The 25,456-nt window shown below is 37.4% G+C and overlaps 1 protein-coding gene across 1 annotated transcript; it reads left to right on the plus strand.

Annotated features, from left to right (window-relative positions):
* Positions 1-9,731: 9,731 nt before the first annotated feature.
* LOC145766202 (ER degradation-enhancing alpha-mannosidase-like protein 1) lies at positions 9,732-23,813 on the plus strand. Its single transcript, XM_082577865.1, has 13 exons — positions 9,732-10,053; positions 10,712-10,784; positions 10,862-10,965; positions 11,664-11,835; positions 12,506-12,689; positions 13,136-13,227; positions 14,426-14,508; positions 14,661-14,781; positions 17,692-17,862; positions 18,904-19,074; positions 19,498-19,656; positions 19,819-19,964; positions 21,696-23,813. The coding sequence occupies exons 1-12, from the start codon at positions 9,770-9,772 to the stop codon at positions 19,915-19,917; spliced, it is 1,713 nt and encodes a 570-aa protein (XP_082433991.1). The 5' UTR covers positions 9,732-9,769; the 3' UTR covers positions 19,918-19,964; positions 21,696-23,813.
* The last annotated feature ends 1,643 nt before the right edge of the window (positions 23,814-25,456 follow it).

The following is a 25,456-nucleotide window of genomic DNA, read 5'->3' on the forward strand; positions in this document are numbered from 1 at the left end:
TAGAGGGGATCCTGATGCGGTTCTAGTTTAAAAATACCTTAGTGCCAGTCTGGTTGTTTTTGGGACAGCTTCTTTGCCTGTGGTAAATGCTTCAGCAGATTTTGTGGTAATGTGCGTGAATATGTTATCATTGGGCTGAGCATTTTGACATCCAATGCATACCTTGTATGCTTCTATTGCACTTAATAACTGAGAAATAGTACAGTTTCTGGCACTTAGTGCAGAAGTGGCAGTGAGGGGGACAGCCCACCCAAAAAATGTAACACCTATTTTCAAATTTTCATTTACAGTAACGGTGTACTTCGTTTGGTCACAGGGTGCTTCCTTGTAAATAAAAATAATGTATTTCTCATCATCATCGGCGACAAACTGCCATGGTTGCCGCAAGTGTTGGTTTGCTTGTTTCATTAAGTCTTTCAAATTTGTTGCATAAGTTCTTTCTAAGAGAAGCCGTTTCTTAGGTGAAGGTCTGACTTTGGCTACAGCTTTAGGAATTGACTTCTGTGACAGCTTTAAAGTTGGCAGGGCACCAATCACTAGCTATTTACGACTTCCCTCTGAAAGAACATAACATAGAGTGAATGCATTCGCTTACAAGTTCTAATGTAAAATGTAGAGACTGGTCTTTACCGACCGACAATTGAATATTTGACCAACATTTCAAAAACTTATATTTGAAACAAGAGCAGTCAAGTTCACAAAATTTCTGCTTAGTTTGTTACATTAATCTGAGCGGGATATAAATGCTATCATTATTATTATTATTATAATTTCACGATTCAACTAGCAACAGTGCAAGACTATAGCCTAAGGTTTTAAAAACATTGTAAGACTTACGACGCTAGTCTAGACGGCTTATTAGAAATTCAGGTCCTTCAAAATTGATTAAGTTGCTGACAGGCTAACAGTAGCCTGGCTGGGTTAACTTTAGGGCTGCACTAGAGTTTAATTTTAGGCTTCTGACAATAACATAATGTTAAATAATAGGTTGAAAATAGCCTAACATGTGGATAGCACCTTACCCATGGTACAAAATTATGTTTCTAATTAGCCAAGCACCTTAGGCGGTGAGATAGCTCAGTGGTAGAGCTCAACGCACATAAAATCAAAGGAACATCCCATCTAAAACTCTTGTGATGTCCGTTTAATCTACTGCGCAAGTGTCTGTAGTGAAGCGTGACGGCCGACACGTAAAACGGAGCAAAAAGAGGAGTTTCAACTCATTGTGTTATATCTCGTTGATGCCACCGAACAGGGACAGCACCATTTTACAGTAATATTCATACTCAATTTTTGTTGAACATGCTCTCACAATGCAACAAATTCAATGTAATTTTTTAAATTTTGCCCGCCGGCCGTCAACCCCCCCCCCTCCCTTTCAAAATACCTAGCTAGTAGCTACGCTACTGAATTGGATCATTGTCAATGGGGCCGCAAAGGATATTCCGCACAGGGCCCGAAATACCCTAAGACCGGCACTGGTCGCAACTATAGAGCTATACGCAGTGTGTAATCCTGTAGGCTAAATCTTAAATCGTGCAATAATAACTGTCGTTTAATTAAAGTTTTACTCTGTGTGGACCAATTTTTCTTTTTATGTCACCGAAAGCAATGATTATGTTACCGTAAATCTACTGATGACGTTATAACTATCCTGCAGATGAGATTGATGGTGGCTTACCACTAACAAAGGCAGCGATTGTTTCATGGACTGCCTTTTCCTTTTGTCTTGATCTAGGCCAGTATTCAACCTTTCGTCATCGCGGCACCCCTGATGTAGTTTCGTGTTGGGCACGAAACCCCCTCTAACAAAAGTTTAGGTTGAAACAATAACGTTTTTGTTAACAGCATAACAACTATCAATGTTTTTTTTTTTTTTTTTTTTTTTTAGGCTATTGACTGCACTCAGCCTCTTGTTTAATTAACTGGACTACGGTACTTGAAGTGTGAATGCGGTACGGTGATGTAAACATTCAGAAGGACGCAAGAAATTATATCAAAAGGGGGACCTTCTTGGAACGCTTTAAACTCACGAAACCCTACTCAACGTTTTTCCGCGAGACACCTGTTGAAGCGCACTGACCTAGTAGTGTTCTTATGCTGTTGAACTTCGCGTAGAAGAACATATTATACAGTTTGCAGGAAGCAGGTTTTTGCTACGCCATATTTTAGAATGGGTCTAATTTTCAACTACAAGTTTTTATTAAGAACGTCATCATTGCTTTACACGACATAACACTCGTTGTTCAATGTGAAAATTGTAAAAGATTTCTCACTCATTATTGCCTTTCTAACAGAAACCCTACTTCTTGTAGCAAGGAAACACTTTAGTTTGTATTTGTCATTTCCAATCTTTACGTTGAACCAATGCAAAAGAAAGAATTTGGAAAATTGGAACGGGCCCCTATTGGAAATGGCAAAAATTAATTAAAGGGTCACAATTGGACAGTAATCACTTAAACAGGTTCTGATTGGTTGGCGGTGTCATCGGGTCTCATAGGAAATTGTAATGTTTAAGTGCCTACCCAAGAAAAATCAACAGAACAGTGTTTCTTTGCAAAAATGGATTGTTATAGGTTAACTTAACTTCATAAAATCAATACCGGTACGGCTCATGTAAGTCACAAAGTTTACTTGTCATATTGAAATAAAAATTAATGATATTTAATTTAGGCTACAGTCATTTTATCTTTCTTGCTTTCAAGAGAACTTATTGTTTGTTCGAAGAGAGATGAAGAACCTTTCAGATTTCTATGAAAAATTAGGTTCGATCATAGATGACTGGTTCGATGATGTAAAGCTGATTTTACAAGCCTTGATTGGATGACAACAAGAAACAACAAGGTTAAGTGACCGCCGTCATTCTGGCAGAAAAATTTTCCCACTTTCCGCCTAAAAAAGTCATCCGTGAATAAGTGCGAGGTATACAAGGCTACCAGAGCTACTTTCGACAAATCTCAAATAAAACTATAATCCGCAACACATGCCACTTAAATTTTACATGCATCGGGTTCAGTATTGAATTACCTTTCCAGGGGTGTGCACCAATAGGTGGGCATTTGGTAAGAATTCCCAGAAGAACGGTTCAAAGATAGAGGATATATTTACGATAGACATTAATATACCGGTAATACGATTTTTGCATAATTGACACTTCTCCAAACATCTTTGAATAAAACTATAATTCGCAATACATGCCACTTAAATTTTACATGCATCGGATTCAGTATTAAATAACCTTTCCAGGGGTGTGCACCAATAGGTGGGCATTTGGTAGGAACTCCCAGCAGAACGGTTCAAAGATGGGGGATATATTTACGATAATCAAGAGAACAATGCAATTTTTGCATAATTGACACCTCTCCAATAAACCTCAAATAAAACTATAATTCGCAACATATGCCACTTAAATTTTACATGCATCGGATTCAGTATTGAATTACCTTTCCAGGGGTGTGCACCAATAGGTGGGCATTTGGTAGAAACTCCCAGCAGAACGGTTCAAAGATAGAGGATATATTTACGATAAACATTAAAATAATGCAATTTTTGTATAATTGACACCTCTCCAAACATCTTCGAATAAAACTATAATCCGCAACACATGCCACTTAAATTTTACATGCATCGTATTATTTCAATGTCTATCGTAAATATATTCTCCATCTTTGAACCGTTCTGCTGGGAGTTCCTTCCAAATGCCCACCTATTGGTGCACACCCATGGAAAGGTAATTCAATACTGAATCTGATGCATGTAAAATTTAAGTGGCATATGTTGCGGATTATAGTTTTATTTGAGGTTAATTGGAGAGCTCTGAATTATGCAAAATTGCATTGTTCTCTTGATTATCGTAAATATATCCTCCTTCTTTGGACCGTTCTGCTGGGAGTTCCTTCCAAATGCGCACCTATTGGTGCATACCCATGGAAAGGTAACTCAATACTGAATCCGATGCATGTAAAATTTAAGTGGCACGTGTTGCGGATTATAGGTTTATTCAAAGATGTTTGAAGTGGTGTCTATTATGCAAAAATTGTATTATTTTAATGTTTATCGTAAATGTATCCTCCATCTTTGAAGCGTTCTGCTGGGAGTTTCTTCTAAATGCCGACCTATTGGTGCACATCCCTGGAAAGGTAATTTAATACTGAATCCGATGCATGTAAACTTTAAGTGGCACGTGTTGCAAATTATAGTTTTATTTGAAGATGTTTGGAGTGGTGTCTATTATGCAAAAATCGTATTATTTTAATGTTTATCGTAAATATATCTTTCTGCATCTTTGAAGCGTTCTGCTGGGAGTTCCTTCCAAATGCCCACCTATTGGTGCACATCCCTGGAAAGGTAATTTAATACTGAATCTGATGCATGTAAAATTTAAGTGGCACGTGTTGCGGATTATAGTTTTATTTAAAGATGTTTGGAGTGGTGTCTATTATGCAAAAATCGTATTATTTTAATGTTTATCGTAAATAAATGCTCCATCTTTAAAGCGTTCTGCTGGGAGTTCCTTCCAAATGCCGACCTATTGGTGCACCTCCCTGGAAAGGTAATTTAATACTGAATCTGATGCATGTAAAATTTAAGTGGCACGTGTTGCGGATTATAGTTTTATTTGAAGATGTTTGGAGTGGTGTTTATTTGCAAAAATCGTATTATTTTCTTGAATATCGTAAATGTATCATCCTCCATCTTTGAAGCGTTCTGCTGGGAGTTCCTTCCAAATGCCGACCTATTGGTGCACATCCCTGGAAAGATAATTTAATATTGAATCCGATGCATGTAAAATTTAAGTGGCACGTGTTGCGGATTATAGTTTTATTCAAAGATGTTTGAAGTGGTGTCTATTATGCAAAAATCGTATTATGCTAATGTCTATCGTAGATATATCTTTCTGCATCTTTGAAGCGTTCTGCTGGGAGTTCCTTTTAAATGCCGACCTATTGGTGCATATCCCTGGAAAGGTAATTTAATACTGAATCCGATGCATATAAAATTTAAGTGGCACGTGTTGCGGATTATAGTTTTATTTGAAGATCTTTCGAAGGTATATCTTGTCGTACTTTGTGCCTCGCACTTATTCACGGATAACTTTTTTAGGCGGAAAGCGGAAAAATTATTCTGCCAGAATGACGGTGGTGTGAGAGCCATGGTTTGACACCGAACCAGGGTTGCCAGATTGGCCTTTTTACGGCCAAATTTCAGAAATTTGGCCTTTTTGAAAAGTGTTTGGCCGGACAATTTTTGTTTGGCCGTTTGGCCTTTCTTTGGCCTTTTTTAGTTTTCCGATTGGCATTTGTTTGGCCTTTTTTTCTTTTGGTTTTCATAGTTCTTTTGGTTACACAGTGAAAAGTTTTGGTGTAGCGTTTTAAATCATGCCCATTTCAAAGACCTTGCTAGCTATGCTTTAACTTGTCTCTGCATCCCTGGCAGTAATGCAGTAGTAGAGAGGATTTTTTCATTACTTACTGCAGTGAAAACAAAACCACGAAACAAAATGCAGAGTGAGCTTTTGGAAGCGATTTTGCGAATACGAACTGAAATGGCTTTGCGAATCTAAAATGGCTTTGCCCGTGGTAGGATTTCTTTCAGGGTTTTTTTTTGCCTACCTTGCTTTACGTGATGAGCTAACGCATCAAGAGTGTTCCCCTTAAGACCATCAACACTTTTGATAACCCACCAAGGTCGATCAACATAGCAACTGTCTTTTTGTTTTTCCTTTTACATATTTTTTTTTACTTATAAATTGTTAAAAAAAAAATTATTAGCCTTTTTCTCTTTTTTTTTCTAAATCTATAAAATAAAAAGTTATTAAGGTATTGCGACCGTGCCATCTTTCAAACTGATTGTCCTGCTTTGGTATCATGCACGTTTTAACGTCCGCGTTTTGTCGCTTCTACCTTTTTCTAGACCTCTGCTATGTTTGTCATATATTGTTTTTTTTCGTTGTGATGGTCAGAAATAAAAACAAACTGAACTGAACGGACATGCTGAATGGAAAATGTTGCACAAAGTTTGATGCCAGTGCCATAATGATAAGGCGTTTCACATCTGATATTGTTTAAAGTGAAATTTAGCAGTAACGAAATGGCAGAGGCGCTAGCATTCCTACAATAAGGAGTGTTCATTGTGGAAGGATGTTGGACATAAATGCAATTGATTTCTCTGATTTTGCAGTGTTGGGTGTTTCATGTACCGTAGCCTACAAGTAATTGTATTGGGTATAAATATTGTACATATATACTATTTCATATTGCATTAAGTAATATGCCAATATTATCTCCTTTTTCCTCTGCTCACTAGTCACCAGGCTCTCACTGGTGGACGTTAATGGCTTTTTAGTCTAGAGGATGATGCTTAGCCTAATGTTATAGCCTATAGGCTACATATTTCAGTTGTACTGTAATTGTTTCCATGCCTATCTGTTTGTATTTTATGGATTGCATTTTTTCAGGAATTTTACTAAGCAATTCTTCTTTAACAGATAACATGTAGAACAATAGAAACTGGCAGAGGTGGGCAAAAAGTAGCGCCACTCCCGCTACCGCTAGTTTGGAAAAAAAGTAGCGCTACTACTGCAGACGTTACTCCAACTAAAAAGTAGCGCCGCTACTTCTACCAAAAAAGTAGTGCGCTATTGCCCACCTCTGGAAACTGGGTATATATTATCTAATTTGTTGTTGAAAGTAAGTGCAAAAACACCACTGATTTCAACAAAGCGAACAGAACCTCAGGTTTGGCCTTTTTTTCTATAATTTGGCCTTTTTTGGGGATGCATTTGGCCTTTTTTGTTTTATCAATCTGGCAACCCTGCACCGAACCAGTGGACATGGCTACGCTACTCAAAAGTCATGTAGTTTATGCCTTGGTCACTGAGTTTGTCAGAAGAGCCACATGAATCGAACACTAGACTTAATGTAGGTTTTTTGTTCTTAGATTTCTGAATACTGAAAGCTTTTTAATGAAGCTTTCCGCCATGGTGTGTCATCCAAACTTTATAAAAGTATGGTGTGTGATCAAAACTTTCTAAAAGTTATGGTACTTTTTACTACTTTGTTAGATACTTATTACTTACGGTACCTAGCCTATTAAATAAACTTGTTCAGTTCAATCATTTGAACTACCGGTACTCCGGTAGTACATGTAATTTCGTATTTGCAAACTGATCTTTGTCAACTGTTCTGTTCAATCATGCTGCATATTGATTCGGCTATAATGTAATTGTAAAATTTAAAATGCCTTACCCTGCAATGTAGGCTAAGAAGCCTGATGTCAAGGATCCTACCCGATTGCTCAGCTGGTTAGCGCATGACTTCATGAACAAAAAAGCTGCAGGATCAACCGGCGCTGGTTCGACTCTCGGGGTGTACGCTTGAGCAACACATTCTAAGGACTGCTCTCTATTCAGTTGTACCTAGTGAATGGAATAATTCCCCGGCAACAACACTTCAACAATCGGAAAACTTCACTTTGTCAATCTCGGTAACTGTCCCTGCGTCAAGACTCAAGAGCCTCTACAAGTATGCGAAACTACCAGGAATAACCTATCAAGGCTTTGTCAGTGCGAGGATAAAGATTCAAAACCAAACCGTCTTAACTTTCTATTGCCGTACGGTATTCTTTTTTTGTGTAATTGTGTTTCTCCATTGCTTTTTTTAACACTTTGATTGCAAGGAAAGTAATATTATGATTTCATTTTCGGTTTTTGTGCTTTGAATATGTAGTTATGATGTACGGTACGTCTACCAGACTAGTTTTAATGCAAGCATCTCAGCGCTGAGATATAAGCTGTATATTTTAGTAGGCCCTGGCCTATGCATTATGACTAGGCTTTTTTCTATTTGGTTTGTTCTCAAGCTCATTTTTTGGTTGTCTGGGCAGCATTATAATTATGGCTTACATTTTTTCAAAGCGAAATCTTGCAAGAAATTGTGTAGTTTGCAACTGACAAGGCTGTTAAAAGGAAACCCATTATTTGTATGAAACTTGCCATTCAAAACCTGTTCTGTGCATGGTTTGCTGCTCCAAGATATTTCAGAATGACATAAACATTTGAACAGTGGCACTTTGCCTGAAGAAAACATTTTTATTTTATCAAATTATACAAATGCATCAACATGATTTTTTTTGTTTTTTGCACAGTCTTCAAATGTTGTAAGCTTGTCGTTATGCTACCTATACCACAACTCTCTCTTTACTGCAATAGCAATGAAGTCTGTGCAAAAAATGCGACTTAGGCAAAATGAAAGCAAAACACTTTAGCACCAACGACCAACGTTGCTGCTTTAAAACTGCAAAACTGGCATTCCTGGTTAGTGCACAGCAAGAAATGCTACCGCAGTCAAAGTGTTAGTGGGCAAATAAAATAAGCATTTCTCTCTTTCCAAGAGCTTGGATTCATGTCATTGTTGCTTGATAAAAAAATTGTGTCTCAAATTCGGAGAAAACTTATGTGAATGAAACAATTGTCATGCGGATGACTAACTTGGTGTGGATAAAAATTGCCTTTGAATTTTACATTTCATTGTGTGCAATGATTTAAATATATAGCCCTGGAAGTCTAAAAAGATATTGTGAGCAATAGTCAAGTGTTGTTAATTTCTTCATGCCAATTCTGTTTTCTCATGTTGTTGACTTCGTTAGTTGAAATATTGTATCTACTAGCTAGCACTATCTTTTTCATTCCAGACATAGTAATGATAAAAAATGAAATGATGATGAACTAGCTTAATCTGGGGGTTAAACCAGATTTTCATCATTGGAAAGCTGCCTCACTCTTTGAACCATTCCATTGCTTGACAAGTGCTTTGTCAAAAAAATTTAACCATGACTGACTTTGCAAGACTTTTTGAGAGAAAGCAAAAATATTGTTGTGTTTTGCAGTCAGGTCAATGAAGGTGTTATAAAGTTTACTACAAGCTGATACAGTAGAATTAAACAGTACCTGCCTATCATATTTTTGGGCAAACGAACATCTATCTGGGCTATGGTAAACAAACTGTTGGTTTTTCATCAAAGCATGTCTTTTCTATCGAGTTAAATTTTACAGCCAGACAAAACAAAGTAAATTTACTGGGTTTAACATTTTTTATTGCAAAGAGATATAACATACGGTAATTTAAAAAATCAACTCAAACGTTTTTGACATGTACCGGTACTTCGTACATGTGTCTTCATCAGGATTACTTTAAAAATCTGCAATGTATATACATGAAATGAAAATTATAAGATAAATCTGACTATGCACTAGAACTGTAGCGACACACCATACTGAAAATCACACCCTAAACAAGTGATACAAGAATGATTGTGAGTAAATTGTACCGCGGAACAATTAAACAGATCATTTAAGGTGTAAAGTACAGGCATGTGACAAACAATTAGAACACACACAAAAAAAACGATGAGCCACAGGCGAATAACTGCCTGTTGAAAGACGGATCTCAATTTTCAAAGACTTTTTTATGTGTTTAACTGATACCAGCAATTATCTGGTTATCTTATGGCTTGGAATTTAGAAATTTTATACAATCAAACAGGTTAGGCACCTATGCATTTAACCAGTATGCACTCAACCAATTTTGTCTGTATTTGACTTCAATGTTGATGACATTTCATTAAAAACTTCTTCCTAACTAAAAATGAAATCTTATTGTTATTAAACTAGCCTATTAGTGTGCACTGCAAGCTTGGTAACAGTTTTACTTTTGACAGGACCATGTAAGTAGCTATTTAGTAACAGGAAAATGCATAAAATTGTTTTGAAATGTCTCACACTGGACAGCTTTATGCTGGATGCTTTTTCTTCCTCACCATTGTGTGCTGTGCCTTAAATGTCACAGATGAAAGTGCCTTTTTCATAAATGAGTTTTGGGGAAAATATTATGAAGACAAGTATCATCATTTTCCGGAAACAAGGCGAATGCAAACCAAAAATGATGCCAAAAATATGTTTTATTTTGCGTATGATAGCTACATGAAATATGCATTTCCACAAGATGAGCTCAATCCCATTGCTTGTTGTGGTCGAGGTCCAGACTTTGCTGATCCGTGAGTAAACTTATTGTTTCAATTACAAATGGTACTACACTATATATATACGGTACATACTGTAGTACCAACATACAGTATAGGTGGCTATTAAAATTTTTTCCTGAAGGACGATAAAATAGAAATACATACTGTGATATTCACTATCAATGTTTGTCATTAAAATGTGATGTAATTTTCTTGCTTTTCTTCATCCCCTTTCTTCCATGGTAGCAAAATATGATGTTTATCTCTAATTCATATTTATATATATATTTATGACAGATCTGACAATCCTTCCTCAAACATGTCATGTTCTCGTTAAACATCTTCAGATTAAATATATAACCAAGCAATATATTTGAATTTGTAACAGTTTCTATCAGTTTTGTATCTTTTTCTTACAAATGCAAGTAACCTTAGTGGTTATTTCAGTATTACATGGACTCTTGTCAGCATACTCAGCAGTCTGCAGACTGATTTAACTTTTGCAATAAAAATTTTAGTACTGAACCAGAGGTGGTGGGTTAAATCATAAATAGATTAAAAATCTTATAAGATGTATATATAATTGTATGTAAATATTAGATAGTGTTATATAGAATAATGACACCTATCTTTAGATAACATTTTGTTTTGTGTGATAATTATCATGTTATTGGTGTTTACTATTTTGCAGTTCCAATTTGAACATCAATGATGTTCTGGGCAACTTTTCACTGGGACTCATAGATTCTTTGGACACTTTAGCTGTAAGTAGACATTATTTGATGGAGTCTTCTTATTCAGCAACTTTTGTTCTTCAATAATAATTCTATGTTCTGTTTAGGTTATGGGAAACTCATCTGAGTTCAAGAATGCTGTACAAATCGTGTTAGACAATGTCTCTTTTGACCTCAATTCAACTGTTCAAGTGTTTGAAACCAACATTAGGTAGAAGTGTGCTTCTAAATGCATGCATTTAAAAATACCAAAGTTAAAGAATTAAGTTACCTTAGCCTTTGAGTGAAGTTTTGTATACCTGTGGCTGTGGTTATCATATCATAATTTTCGCGAAAATTTTAAAGTTTTGAAATGTAAGCTTATTGTTTTTAATCAATTTATTGCAACTGTTTGATCTTGCATTTCAAGCTAGCATGATAAACTACATTGCAAAAGGCTTTTGTATCTGTTCTTCTTTAGCTAACAAAAGCATACGATGAACCGTTTTTTTTTTTTCAACATGATTACATGGTTGCCAATTGATAGGTGTGTTTAATTTCAGAATTCAGCGCAGGTGTTTAGTATGAACGATCTAGCTGTATGATGCAGTTATTTATCAAAGATGAGCCAGCAAATCAGTCCTTTTTTAGTACTTTGATTGAGCATTTTCAGACGTTGAATCAATACAAAAAAAAACTAATTTGCTGTCAGGTTATTGATTCACCTGATAGTTGATGATTCGTTATCCTAACTAAGCTCTAAATATGTGAATTTAAAGCCGATGATATTGCTTTTTTTTTTTAAGTTTTTGGCCCATAGAAGATCCTAAAATTAAAAATCTTACTTTCGTATCACTGCAACCACCTTTTTTAGCAATTTTTAAACTAAAGTTAAATGTATGTAATATTCATTTGTATTGCTTTGGCCAGGGTGCTTGGGTCTTTGCTATCTGCTCATATAATTATAACCGATCCAAATCAACCGTTCGGAGACATGCGACCTGATGACTACAATGATGAACTCTTGTCTATAGCTCATGATCTCGCCGTACGGTTGCTACCTGCGTTTGAGAAGACAAAGAGTGGAATTCCTTTTCCCCGGGTACGGTCTGCTTCATTTTGATTGTTCACTGAAGAAGCAATCTGAGTCACTGGGTTTTTTGTTTTTTTTTGTCATTTATCGGCCATTAACTGATTTTTTAGCAAAATCTCCGAAAAAAAAAATGTTAATTCGGTCAAAATGTCCGAAAAAATATATAGTCAATTCGGTCAAAATGACACGACAACGCTGTTTCAAAGTTTCGCGGAGAAACACGACAACGTTTCTCAGCGAAACTTAATGTTGTAGCTAGTCAGAAAGTGCAAATTTTGGTTTGCATCAGCTACTTGAAAGGAAATATTTTCATCAGAAAAAATTACCGAAATAGATAAAAAATGACCGAATTTTTTCAAGTCATTTCGGACAAATGACCGAAAATTGTAAGCGAAAAAAAAAACAGATCTGATAAGCAACGTGAATTTTTGCATTCGTTATCTCAAAACCGACATCAATTGTAACTTAGAACTTAACTCTCCAACTTAGTACCATATAAAGAAAAAAATAATTTTTTTTAATTCAAAAAAATGTTCTTCGTAGAACTTAATACGCCTACTTTCTGTGAAGGCTAAAGATATTTAAACTGTATACAATATACCTTATGATATAAAAACGCTTTCCAAATATTTTTAATGTCATACGTAGATGAATTTTTCATGCCATTTGATTAAATCAGGTTAATTTGAAGTTCGGCGTACCAAACGACACCATCACTCATACAGCCACTGCTGGAGCTGGTTCGCTTCTACTCGAGTTTGGCACGCTCAGTCGTCTCATAGGAGATCCAACATTCGAAAATGCAGCCCGGAGAGCAGTTGATGCAATCTGGGCGAGAAGAGACAGCACAACCGGCCTCATTGGTACGACAAAGTTTCAAATAACTCACTTGCTATTTTTTTTTTTTTTTCCTTTTATGAAAGTTTCTTATTCTGAGCTTGAAAACTCAATTTCGACGTAGAAATGGAGTTCTTGGCGATCGCTCAATCAATTGTTTTTCTAACAACAACGTTCTATAAAAATCAGGCAGAAACTATTGCGCTAGATTTGTTTGAAGTTCATTAGAGGATAAAGCAGTTCGTATGTGTGAGGATTGAGAAGCCAATAAAATTACGTTTCACTGTCAACGCTGCGCACAAGATGGCCCAAGAACTATTTTTCATGTAGCTGTAGCCACTGGCGCACAACTTGCCGGAAACTTGATTTTATGAAACTGCTCCACCTGTGATTGACTTTCTTGCAAAAGGATGGAATCGTATTGACGGTGAAAGCGCTGAATCCTGTTGTTTACGTTGTGACTTTCATGCAGGAGTTGCTATCGATGTCAACACGGGGAAATGGGTTGGTCGTCTGAGCGGTCTCGGCGCTGGTGTGGATTCTTTTTTTGAGTATTTGTTCAAGGTAATGCTTTTTAGTGTTGTTACAACGTTAGTTTACACGATAGCTAAACCTATATCACATTTGCAAATTATTTTTATGGCGATTTTAAACTTCCTAAGATGAAACCCACTAAAGTTAGTCAATAAAAAATAAATTTTCAGATTAGACGCCCGAAAACTTACTTGCAAAGCTCGTAATCTAGCCTAGGCTTTTGTAATTTGTTTCTATGTGTTAATTTATTGCACGTAACTTTTTGTCCAGCAGCTGCAATAGGCAGTGACGGCCACACTAATCGACTATTTCAGATCACTGTCTTTTGATAAACCCGTTACTTTTTCAATCTATTCCGTATAAGTTCTTGCAACAGCAATCTGTTGACCTTGGACCATACGCGCTGCACTGCAAGCTTCCACTGATTTTTTTTTTAATTGCAACTATAACAACAAAGCATAGATGACGTACATGGCCAACGCAACGAGATAACAACGCCGACATCGTTTGTGGACCATCGCTAGCTGATTACTGCCACCTCGCGGCAACACTACTTCACTTTCACATCAAAATGGTGGTAAAAGGATAGACCCTTGGCCCCAGAGGCTTACACGACGACGATTGTCGTACTTGACTCCAAGCCTCTTGTATGAAAAGTTTCCAAGATTCACGGTCTTTTGCTGTGTCACTGTGTGTATTAGGTGTATATTACATTAGTGTTGTTTTTGTTAGTTTTAGTAGGTTAGTCTTTGTCTGCCTTAGGCACGCTTTTCTTCAATTTTGCTTAATGTACATTGTGCATACCAGCAACCAGCATGCTTTCAAGCGTCTAGTTGAAAGTCATTGCATAATCTTCGTGTGTTACACATGGCCGTAGCCCAGAGCATCACGCAAGCTCTTGATCTATCATTGAACTCGGCCAAGTCTTGTGCAGAGCAGTTCACTTTTCGGCATTCGAGCAGATGTTGCATCGGTTGCTTCTGTTTCCTTTTGCAACTCGTGTTTCCTCAGGAATGCCCCCAGTACTGCATCAACGTTTTACATCTGCCGATGCCAGTTCTTGGGCGGTTGAGGCATCGCCAATATGTCCTTGACTCATGTTTACCATAATATTGTACTGATTCTCCACTCACTGTAGTGCACTGTCTTACTTAGTTGTGTTTTTTTCTTAATAACTGCATCATTTTGGATTCCATCATTTCAAAAAGTTTTCTCTTTCTTCAATCAGGCTTACATTTTGTTTGGGCAAAAACGAGATTTGGAGATGTTCAACGAAGCTTTCAAAAGTGTCAAAGACCACTTGCGCAGAGGGTAAGTGTTGCGTTTTATTTTCAAGACTATGACGTGATCATTCACCGGCAGACGAAGCCATTGGCACTGATCAGCGTAATTAAGAACACACGCTTCACTTTTCAGAACTCGTTTTTTTTAAAGAAATTTATATTTACATTTATTAAATTCAGTCGGAAACACTGCAATCGCGGAAGTGGGGATCCCCCCATCTACGTCAACGTTGATGTTTTCAGCGGGCACATGGTCAATACTTGGATTGACTCCCTGCAAGCTTTTCTACCGGGGCTTTTGGTGAGTTTGTTCTTGGTAAAAAAAAGTTTACTTATACTGTACTTTCAGAATAAGTGCTTCATATTCACTATTAATCTTTGTGAAAAGGAATCTATTGTTTATGAAATGGACAAGTGCGTATTGTTGCTGTTAATCAGCTCCCTGGTCTGTGTAAAAGAAATTTCGATTACCTTTGCGTGTTGCTTGCATAATTTTGTCTGATTCAGTTTCCATTGATTTATTTACGCTTTTACGTAGTGGGGTCACTTTTGCAGGTGACAGATTGTGAAGCACTAAAGCAGGTTTTATTACAAGATATTTAAATCGAATTCTTATTAAACTTGATTTTAAAAAAGATTGTAAGCTACTCGATATATGTTTGCGGATATTTGACTTCAAGCTATGCAGCTGTTGGAATTTTTTTTTTATTTTAAGTTACCACAAATTTTGAAAAATCTCCTACCCCTGGTCCCCTGTCATAGAAACAAGATGGTCAGGAAAGTAGCCAAAGTATATTCCAAACTAGATGCTTTTTGCAACAAAGTTGAAACGTACCGACATTATTGCAGTGGCTGCTGATGCGATGCACTGTCTCTTCGAATCAAAGTTTCGTTTTGCTCCAAATGTCTTCGGAATTTCGTTTTATGTCGATAATTTGACAGTACCATGCGACAAGTTCATTTTTTTCTTATTTTGCTTACCGTATGAGCATAACTTTTGCTTTGTCAATGCCACACCAATTGCCTTTCGACTTTTTGACTGACTTAGTGACAGGTGACTGAAATGCACAGTGTTGAGTTAGCTTTTCGGAGTATTCCGGGATTTCCCTAATCCGAAGGTTAAAATGCTAATTACGGTATTAGTTGAACAGTTCAGACTATTCCAAGTCTCACCCGTGCTATTATCCGGGTAAAATCTATTTTGTCTGCCGTTTTTTCTGATTTTGTTTCTCAGGTTGGCACCATATGCTGATTGCATTTCTGATTATATCTTAATCACTGGTGCAATTTTTAGCCTCTTCTTATGCCGACATCACCCTATTGTCAATAACTGACAACCCTTTGCTTGTTAGTTTATGGTGATCAATAAACAAAGTAGGCCAGGTCTTTTTTTGCATCGAGTTCACAAAAAAGCATGCGCATTAGCACATGACCGCCTCATTACAAGTTCAAGTTTAGTCTATTCCCTTCCAGGAATCTTAATCCACAAGTCTTTCTCAACACTTGCATTCATATTTCCAAGTCATATTACTTGCTCTTAACGCTGAAATTAAGTCTTTCGCTCCTCTTTTTGTACTCTGATGAGTCTGATGACCCTAACCACATTTTAAGCAAAATGTTGCGAAATAGTGGAATTCGTAGTGCAGGCAATACTGTCAAAAAACAATTACAAGTGCAAAAGGCGAGCTGAAACTTGTTTGTTGTTGATGCCAACTTATGGTTGCGTAGCATTTTATTATAAGTAAAGTTAGAGCTAATTTTATATTTTACTTTCCCCGCAAGGTCATTGTCATGTCAAGGATGCATTTGCATATAAAAGAGTTTGTTGCGATTTCCCAGACAGAAAAATCCGTCACTTTTTCATTAATTTAACGTCTGCAAACGTTGAATTAATGTAAAAGTGACGGATTTTTCTGTCTAGGTCAACACAATCTTAAGCTCCATTCGCGCCTGTCATACCATCCATCATCTATCTGTGATAAAATGCAGAAATGGCGGTCTTAATTTTAATTAAGTCCTTGTGCCTGATATGCAACTGCAGCAGAGTAACACAGAAATGAGAGTCCTGGAATGTTCACCCAGACAGCAAAAATGACGGATTTTGCTGCCTGAGCATCTTCACAAGAGTCGCAAATCTCTTTCCGCGTACTCCAACCAAACGAGTTTGTTTGATGTTTTGTTACACCCTTTTAAAGTATCAAACAATCTATAAAAAAAAGTCGATTTCACTTCGAGGTCGTGTGGGGGGCGAGGTCACCTTCTTGTTGGTTTGTTTACCTTGATACTTTCCAGGTTTACGAGGTGGTTTCAAGTGCTGCGGTTTGCAAAATGACTTTTCTGTTTCGTGAGCCACACAAGTTAGTTTTTCACACTACAAAATTAAAGATAGTCGATTTGATATTTACGGTTTTTGTGCTTTTCATTGAAGTTCATTTCTATCTTGCATTTATCCTATCAAGCACTCTCTCTTTCAGCTTATTCTATTTATATTTATCACTTGATTTAGCAGGATAAGATTTTCTTAACAAATCACCCTTTAATTTGCATTCTGTAAGTGGTAAATTATTGACAACCATATAGCCTTTGTATGCCCTCGCCACAAAGATGTGGTGTGAACATACCAACTAAAATATATTATAGGTTATGTTTTCATTCGATGTTGCTTGACAAAATTGCTTGCCTGTCTATTTTTATGCTGTTCCTGTGCAAGCCTGTATGAACAAAATGGAGTGTAGAAGCTTAATTGCGATGTGCATGCATTGCTATCCATAGCATCGTGGGCTGTGACAGATGTAAATTTGATCGAAAGAACTTTGTAAAGTTATTGATTTGATTTATGCTAAACGTATAACCCGACTTTACGAGAATGCATGCCATTGCATGGGATGATTTAGCAGCGCTGGTTCAAGTCTTTCTCTAATGAGCAAAGTTTTTCAAGGACAAATTTTTAGTTTGAAAAGGTAGATACATCATGTCCTGCTAAAGAAAACAACACTTTAACAACATAGACTGAAGTCAAAAATCATTAATATAGGAGACCGCTGATCAATCCCGCACAGCAAAAGTTGCAATTTTTCGACTTTTTGTGGCTTGTGTCGATGGTTCAAGTACAAGAAGTTGCTTGAAACAGATCTTCAGCAAATGTGGTTCTAATTGAGTTAACTGCTCGTACAACAATCAAGCTTATGTTAAATTCCACTCTTCGTTCTAGGTGTTGAATGGTGATATTGAAGAAGCGATTTGTTGCCACGCTTTGTACTACGCTATCTGGCGGCGATATGACGCTTTACCAGAGCGCTTCAACTGGCAGCTGAAAGCACCCGACGTCAGGTTCTACCCTCTCCGCCCGGAATTGATCGAGAGCACTTACTTACTTTACAGGGTGAGCTACTTTTCACAAAAATTTTGATGTATGAAAAAGGTTGGTCTCTTTCTAGCACGTTTTTTTTCTTTGAACTTGCAACACGAGTCGGAATATTTCAGTTGTTTACCTTTGGAGACAATACCTAGTGTAATACAATAATATGACCCATTTGTCCTTGTCTTATTATTAATATCATATTAATGTCGGCTGCGTAGCCGAGTGGTGAGAACGTCTGCGCGCTTAATGGGAGCAGCTGACTCGAAGATTATATGTTTTCGCTGCTTCCTGTCGTCTGTTGTATCGCATCTGTGATCGCAATGTACTGTATGTTATAGCAATGGGCGCAAATAAAAACACGATTATTATTATTATCCCACATTATGGTCTAATAAGTAACTTCATGTGAAGTAGCTGTGACTAAGCAAAGCACCTTTTATTTAGAATGCAAATACTTGATAAAATCTTGGTAAAAAGGGGGGACTTCCATACTTGATTTCAAGCATCGGGTGATGAGAACATAGTTTCTCATCACACTAACCCTTCGACACTAACGAAAGTAGTGTGGTTCCTTTCTCTCGGCCGCCTTTCCTTCAGCAAGTGCGCCAACCCAATTTATTACACCCTGAGTATGAGCGATGTTTATCAACAACCAGAGTGTCAAAGTAGGATCGCGTGATTTGAAAATGAGCTCTTTTCCGCTGCGACGTTCCACAGCTTAACATCCTGGTGCCACTATACAGGAATGTTCTCTACTGCTTTTGAGTATATAAACTAAAATATTTTTTGACCACTGTGGCTGTATTTGAGCGTTTCTATCGGTTTGGAATGTATAGCTCAGTTGGTAAAGCCTAGGTTCAGAAACCAATGGCCACTGGTTCGAATCTTACTTTACTAAAAACTTTTTCTTCCTAACATTTTGCATTACATTTGAGATAACTTCATCACGAATAAAATACCTTTTGATGAGTCTTTCCCTCGCTTTGAACAATCAATAAACTTTATATGCTTTGCAAACAAATCTGTGTAGTGTAACATGACATCACTGGAAAATTTTTGCAGGCGACAAAAAATCCCTTCTATCTCCATGTCGGCCGTGAGATTCTTGACTCGTTGGAGCGTCACGCTCGAACGGATTGCGGTTATGCTTCATTGCACAACGTTCTGGACAAGTCGCAAGAAGACAGAATGGAGTCTTTTTTCCTCAGCGAGACGTGCAAGTACCTATATTTGGTAAGAAGCTTGATGGCGCTGCTAAAGAGTTGATATTGTGTAAGCAGAACGGAAATACACGGATGCTCAAATCAAAGTTCGCTGGTGTATGATTAGCCCAAACAGGCGGAGAGCTGAGCAACCAGAATTCAGTCTTTGGCCGATTGATTATGCAAATCTTCTGCGCTTAACCGCCTTGAAAACGTCCCAGACAGTAAAATCCTTCATTTTTACGTTGATTCAAGGTATGCAGACGTTGAATCAATGTAAAAATGAAGGATTTTGCTGTCTGGGTCTTTCCTTATAAATACCCCGAGCAACCATTGCATTACTACCAGCACACAAAGTTACCAACAAAAACCCTGTGCGAGTGAGCAGCGCTTGTTTTTAGTTAGTAATAACTAACTTTCATCACTTGTCTTCAAAATCAACACTTTTTTTCAGTTGTTTGATTTCGAAAATCCGCTCCACCACGCAGCGTCTATGCAAACGATCTTTAATACAGAGGGACACATTCTTCCTACCCAACTGGAGAAGCCATGGGAGGACTACCTTGATTACTGCCATGATGAAGGAGGTTCTTTCAACACATCTTCCACCAAGGTGTCAGAACATTGTTCATAATAATAACGTCACTGCGACGTTAAAATGACGTCATAATGACGTTCATAAACGTGACATCTTTTTTGTAATGAGTAGCCCAACGCTTTGACTGCTTATAGGCTTAGGAGAGAAATAAATTGTGAAACGAATTCTTGTTTTCAGAGACATTGCGATAAAGTTACCCAGGAACATACTTTTGTGTTGCCTCTGCGTCGAGACTACTTTCGGCAACTTTCGGAAATGGTCGGACACGTCACGTGACGGTTTTCCGGGACAAGCAAACATTGCCACCGTACTGGCTCTTACGAGTGAGTGCTTTCAGTGTTAAGATTCACAGATCTCTTTCGTAGCATATGATTATGGTATGTGTTATTTTATCGTATATTCGCAGATAATGGTCATTGTCAGTATTAGCATACGCGCCGACTTACGGGGGGCGGCGCCCCCCGTAAATTTATGGTTGAGGGGCAACAAAAATGGTGATTACAAGTGGTGTTTTAAAGATAAAACACTTCGCGAAAGAGATTTAGATAATTTAAACGGACTCAAAGAATGCCGAAAGCAAGAAAAGCCTACGTTGCTTTTGCCTGCAAAACAGCAGCTGATCGCATGGCTTTCTCATACGGTATTACGGTATGGAAATTTCAAAGTAGATGGTAGAGTAACTTACGCTGCTGGAATAGTCACGTAACTATTCACGGCAATATTCAGTAAACCAGCTAAATTAGACGCGCTATTTTCAACGAGGTCTTCCCCGCTGTGAGGCAATTATGATTCAACAGAACGCATTGTTTTCTTCGCAATGTGTGAGAATTAAATCGAAAACTGATAAAAGAAAAGGTGTTTAATGGTCTTGGTCGAAGATATTGTCTGCATTAACGACGTCTTTTACCGCTATTATCACCAAGCTAACCTGACATCATTGTTTTATGCGGCCGCTAAGGTTTGACATCGACTTTAACGATCATGGAATGTTACGTAATAATAAGAACGATTATATCCTACACGCAAAAAAAATGATCTCTTAAAACAGCTCTTTCTGTTTTGTCTCGTGAGCTTTGCATATTGCTCAACAAGTGCATAAAGTTTTGAATTGACAAGAAATCATTGAATTTGAAAATTAAGTTTGAATCACTGCAAATAAACGTATTCAAAACTTTTACTTAGGCCGACGCGATTTCACAATCCGTAATCTACGTCGACAATGATTTTTAGTGCGTTCATTTTGAAAACTGCCGAGCTGGAGACAACAGCATGTCCCGTGTTAGTTGAACTTGCCTTTTTGAGGTGAAAATCACTTGCGAACATCTCGCCCTTTACTCGAGTATATAGCCTACTGTATTCAATAAAAGACTACAAAGACTTTCGATAAAAAAACAGAAGAGAAAACACTTCGCCGTTGTCAACGCTTTGAAAGTAAGTAATTAGCGAAACGAGGTTAATAAAACTGATAGCGGGTTTTCACTCTGCTTGAGATCATGATTTTTTGCGTTTTATTTCGATAACTTCACTGTCTTGATCGTTGTTATTCACTCGCACGAAAAGGAAACGAATCGTCTTGTTTTCCAACTGTTCCAATTATGAGCTAACAATATCAAAATTTTTACGACTAGGCCTACTGCATGCGTAAAACTAATCGTTTCAAGCAGCGGTTCTAATAAATTCGGTTTGCGACCTATTTGTCGATATAAACAAGACACTAAGCTTAATCAAAGACTATTTTAATTGAGTAAAATAGCGTTACGGTTATGACGTCATCACCTTTCTCGCCCCCCAAGGTTTTTTGAAAAGTCGGCGCCTATGAGTATTAGTGTTGAATGAGTTAAGCAGGCAATTTAGAGGTCAGTTTCTAGACTTTGTTGTAGCAAAGCTATGTCGGTAGCTAATCTTTCTAATTCATGGTGCACTCAATTGTGTCATAGCAATATATGTTTTACAGGGTGTGGTAGCCATCGCAGATATGCGTTGCTCTCAATGCTTTACAAAGACGGACAAATACAAAAAGATTTAGAGAAATGTCATTTTTATTTGTTTTACAGATCGATTTTTCGAAAAGGAGATTTACAGAAACCCGATCAAATTATTGAAGAAAAGTCATTTTTTCTTGAAATCATCGAACAATTTGGCAAAGACATACTTTCCTCCTTTGTTTCCGTTTTCTTGCTCATTATTCTCAATTGCTGTCTCTATCTCTACCAGTACTTCCAACGCAATAGGTCAAATTGAAAAAATGCGACTCTGTCGATTTATTTTGTAAATGGTGAAATATAATTGGGTGTAGTTATATTATGGTAGAACTGAAAGTGGGCACTTTATGCGATTTTTTAAATATATTCAGTTTCAAATTTGGATAAGAAAATAGTTAACGATTTCTATTTTCTTTCCAAACATTAATCCAGCGGTGGCCAGTTGTGTGTTTGTCCCGGGTGATTGGCCAGCAAGCAAAAATCACCTTTTGCCAAGGCAACCTTTTGCTAGCTGACCAGATATAATGCAAAACGTAAAGGTAATATGATCTCAATCATGTTTTATCACAGATATATATTATATATACGCCCCAGCCAGCACAAATTGTCATCGGGTAACGTTATTAGACGTCAACGCAATGTAAAAATGACAACTTTTGCTGTCTGGGGCGGCGGTTACTTTGATTCGATATTTTTGTTTTTGAAGACGCTTCTTTCTTAATATCTTAAACTTGTAAAGTGTTAATAGGAGTTAACGTTTTCATGTAATTTCAACGTCCATTGAAAGTGAAGCAACGAAATAAAATTGTTTGTCAGTTTTGTTGAAAGTAAACCTCAACCAAACGGTCTTTTTGCATTGTTTGAACGTATGCAAATGTGCAATTAATGTGAAAAGAAAACTGACTTGCTTAGTTGAAAGTATCCTGACGTTCTTATAGAATTCTTGTAAATAAAATTGATTTATCTTGGCTCAATATTGGCCTCTCCAACAAGTAAAGTTATTGCTTTACATCATATAAACTTCGCTAGACGCAAAAACGATGTTTGGCACGGCCATCTACATAATTATCCGTCCTATCCCAGCTAGCAAAATTGGTAACATTGACGACTGCAGACGTCGAATCATTGTAAAAATGACCAATTTTTCTATCTTGGACACTTGCAAGAACAAAGCAGTTATTTTTTTACATCGTTAAACGCAACTTGTGACATTGCTTCTTTGATCTATAAGCATGGAAAATGTTGAACAAAAATCTTATCTTGTTTTGATTATATATATGTTGATCAACGTAAAACCAACGCAACCACTTAAAAGTTATTCAGTTAATCATTTTTTCGGTAATCAAGGTAGGTTCTTTTGGTTTCTTAGAGAAGAATTGGTAAAAGTTTGTCCAGCAGCATATCAGCTCTTTTTTTACATTCATTCAAATGCACTGAAGCTGAATCAATGTAAAAAAGGACCAGCTTGCTTCTGAGGCGTAAGCCAATTAGTGTCGCTATATTTCTACGTGTTGAATAACTTTTGCCTTTACATAATATTACGTTAAAGTCATATGATGTACTGCATGGTGGTGGCTGAATTATTTTTTACTGATGAAATCACTAGCAATTTGTTGGTTGATTAGCGAACTGTGTATAGCGCCATCTGTTGAAACAGCATATTAGTTGTGTTTCCGCCAGATGGCGGATTGACAATCTTGATCTATTTGAAATGATATTTTAAAAGTGCCTTTCACGCATTCTTACTATGTATTGACCAAATTTCACCGCGTAAAATTCTGGTCACAACGTCCGAAATTTAATTATTCCCGCAAGTTCTTTCGTATTTCCCCTCGCTCGGCATATTTTCTCCCGTTTCAAGTTCTTTCATATTCCCCTGACACCAAAATTCATCATTTTTACATTCATTCAACGTCTTCAGACAATGTAAAAATGATGGATTTTGTTGTCGGGGTCTATTTTGATACTCATTGCTTTCTGATCTAGTGGTAAGTTTCCAGACAGCAAAATCCGTCATTGCTAGGTTGCCTGCAGACGTTTAATCAATGTAAAATGACGGATTTTTCTGGATGGGGTTGTGTCTATCATGCAACATCCTGTTCCTAAGACCTTTATCTTTTTTGTCGAAATACGGTTACCTGATGTAAAAAAAACGTAAATTTGATTTGCATTGTGTAAGATAAATCAGAACAAAGAAAAGTGAACATAATGTGGATTGAGTTGATGTGTTGTCTGCAAATAGGCTTCCTTCATTGCAACTCCCTTGCGAAATGAAATTGTCTAAAGACGTCGAAAAAGGATAAAAAAAACTACGGTTTTTCTTTCCGTTATTGCAGCCACCCAAGCAAGAGGTAGTGATGATTAGGCTATAATGATCACTTGAAAGAGTTAATAATTTTATGAAGTCTTTCGCGAGGTTAGCAATAAACAAATTAAAACACACTATATCAATTATCATATCGAGCTCTTTTCATAATTGCGTCAAGTCACGCGAAACCGAACGTTAGAAATGTTTGGTTTGCAGACGATTAGTTGGAAATCAAAAACCGCGTTATAGAATTAGTGGCAATTACAACGGCGAAAGCCAAAAAATGTCTTTTTCTGCGTCTGGAGCCATCTAGCAGCAAATCAGTCCTTTTTTTACATCGATTTAACGTCTGCAGACGGTAAAAAAAGGACTGATTTGCTGGCTGGGTGCCGGCACCAAGCGATACCAACTTGAAAATGGAAACAATACCCATCCTTCTGTGGTCAGATGACACACAGTGGTTTACCGCAGACGACATTTTTGTCAGGCAGTACCTCGTCTGAAAGGTCGCTTGCAAGTTGCAACAGCAAAGAAAGAAAATTTTCTTTTAACCCTGCAGCAAAGATTTTAAGGAATTACAATCAAGCCTATGCTATATGAACGTTGTTTTATTATATACTTATACATATTGTTATCATATCCATACACTGGCTTCCGACAGCAATTGAATTTACTATCTGTACGTAGGGGTTGTTAAAATGTTATGAAGTAGGTTAGCCTACCGTCTTGTTTGTTTTCTTTGCCCTCTTTATGATACGCTGCGCTATCCTACACGATACTTTCAACAACTCACTCCCACCAAGAGCATCGTGATACAACTTGTGGGCAACCGGTTGAACAAAGCTGAAAATGCACTTTCAGATGACACAGAGAAACCATGACCGACTGGGCGTAGTACAATGGCTAGAGCAGCGGTTCCCAACCTGGGTGCCAATTGCAATGCTCAAGGGTGCCGTGAGATATTGCAATACTGCGGCCCATTTTTTGTTTTAACTTTAACCCAAAATTTATTTATTTTTAACCGAGTTTCGCGTCTCGCAGTTATTCCCGGCTCCTTTCTGGAGAGTTGCTTCTTCATCGTGTTTCACACGGCCGTAGCCCAGAGCATCACGCAAGCTCTTGCTCTATCGTTGAACTCGGCCAAATCCTGTGCAGAGCACCTTTCTTTTAGGTGGGGGCATTCAAGTAGATGTTGCATTGTTTGCTCCTGTCCGCATTTGCATCCTCATGGAACACCCCCAGTGTCTCAGGAACCCCAGGAGAGTTGCTTAGTGGGGAAGTCGCTGGCTGTAAGTAGATAATCCGTTTTATAGGCTACCTTTGTTTTCTCGCCCAGGAAAAACAGCGTGAAAGAGATTTTGACTCGTTGCTGTTCTTTCCATAAAAACGTTTGAAACGTATCATTCTTGCCAGGTTTCATGATTTTATTTTGTGTTTCACGGCGCACGATTGGGTCTCCAAATTAGCGTATTTATTAGATATCTTCGACCATTTAAATAACGTAAATGGCAAAAATGAAACTCTC

Source organism: Aplidium turbinatum, chromosome 3 (assembly GCF_918807975.1).
Source record: "Aplidium turbinatum chromosome 3, kaAplTurb1.1, whole genome shotgun sequence".
Lineage (NCBI taxonomy): Eukaryota > Metazoa > Chordata > Ascidiacea > Aplousobranchia > Polyclinidae > Aplidium > Aplidium turbinatum.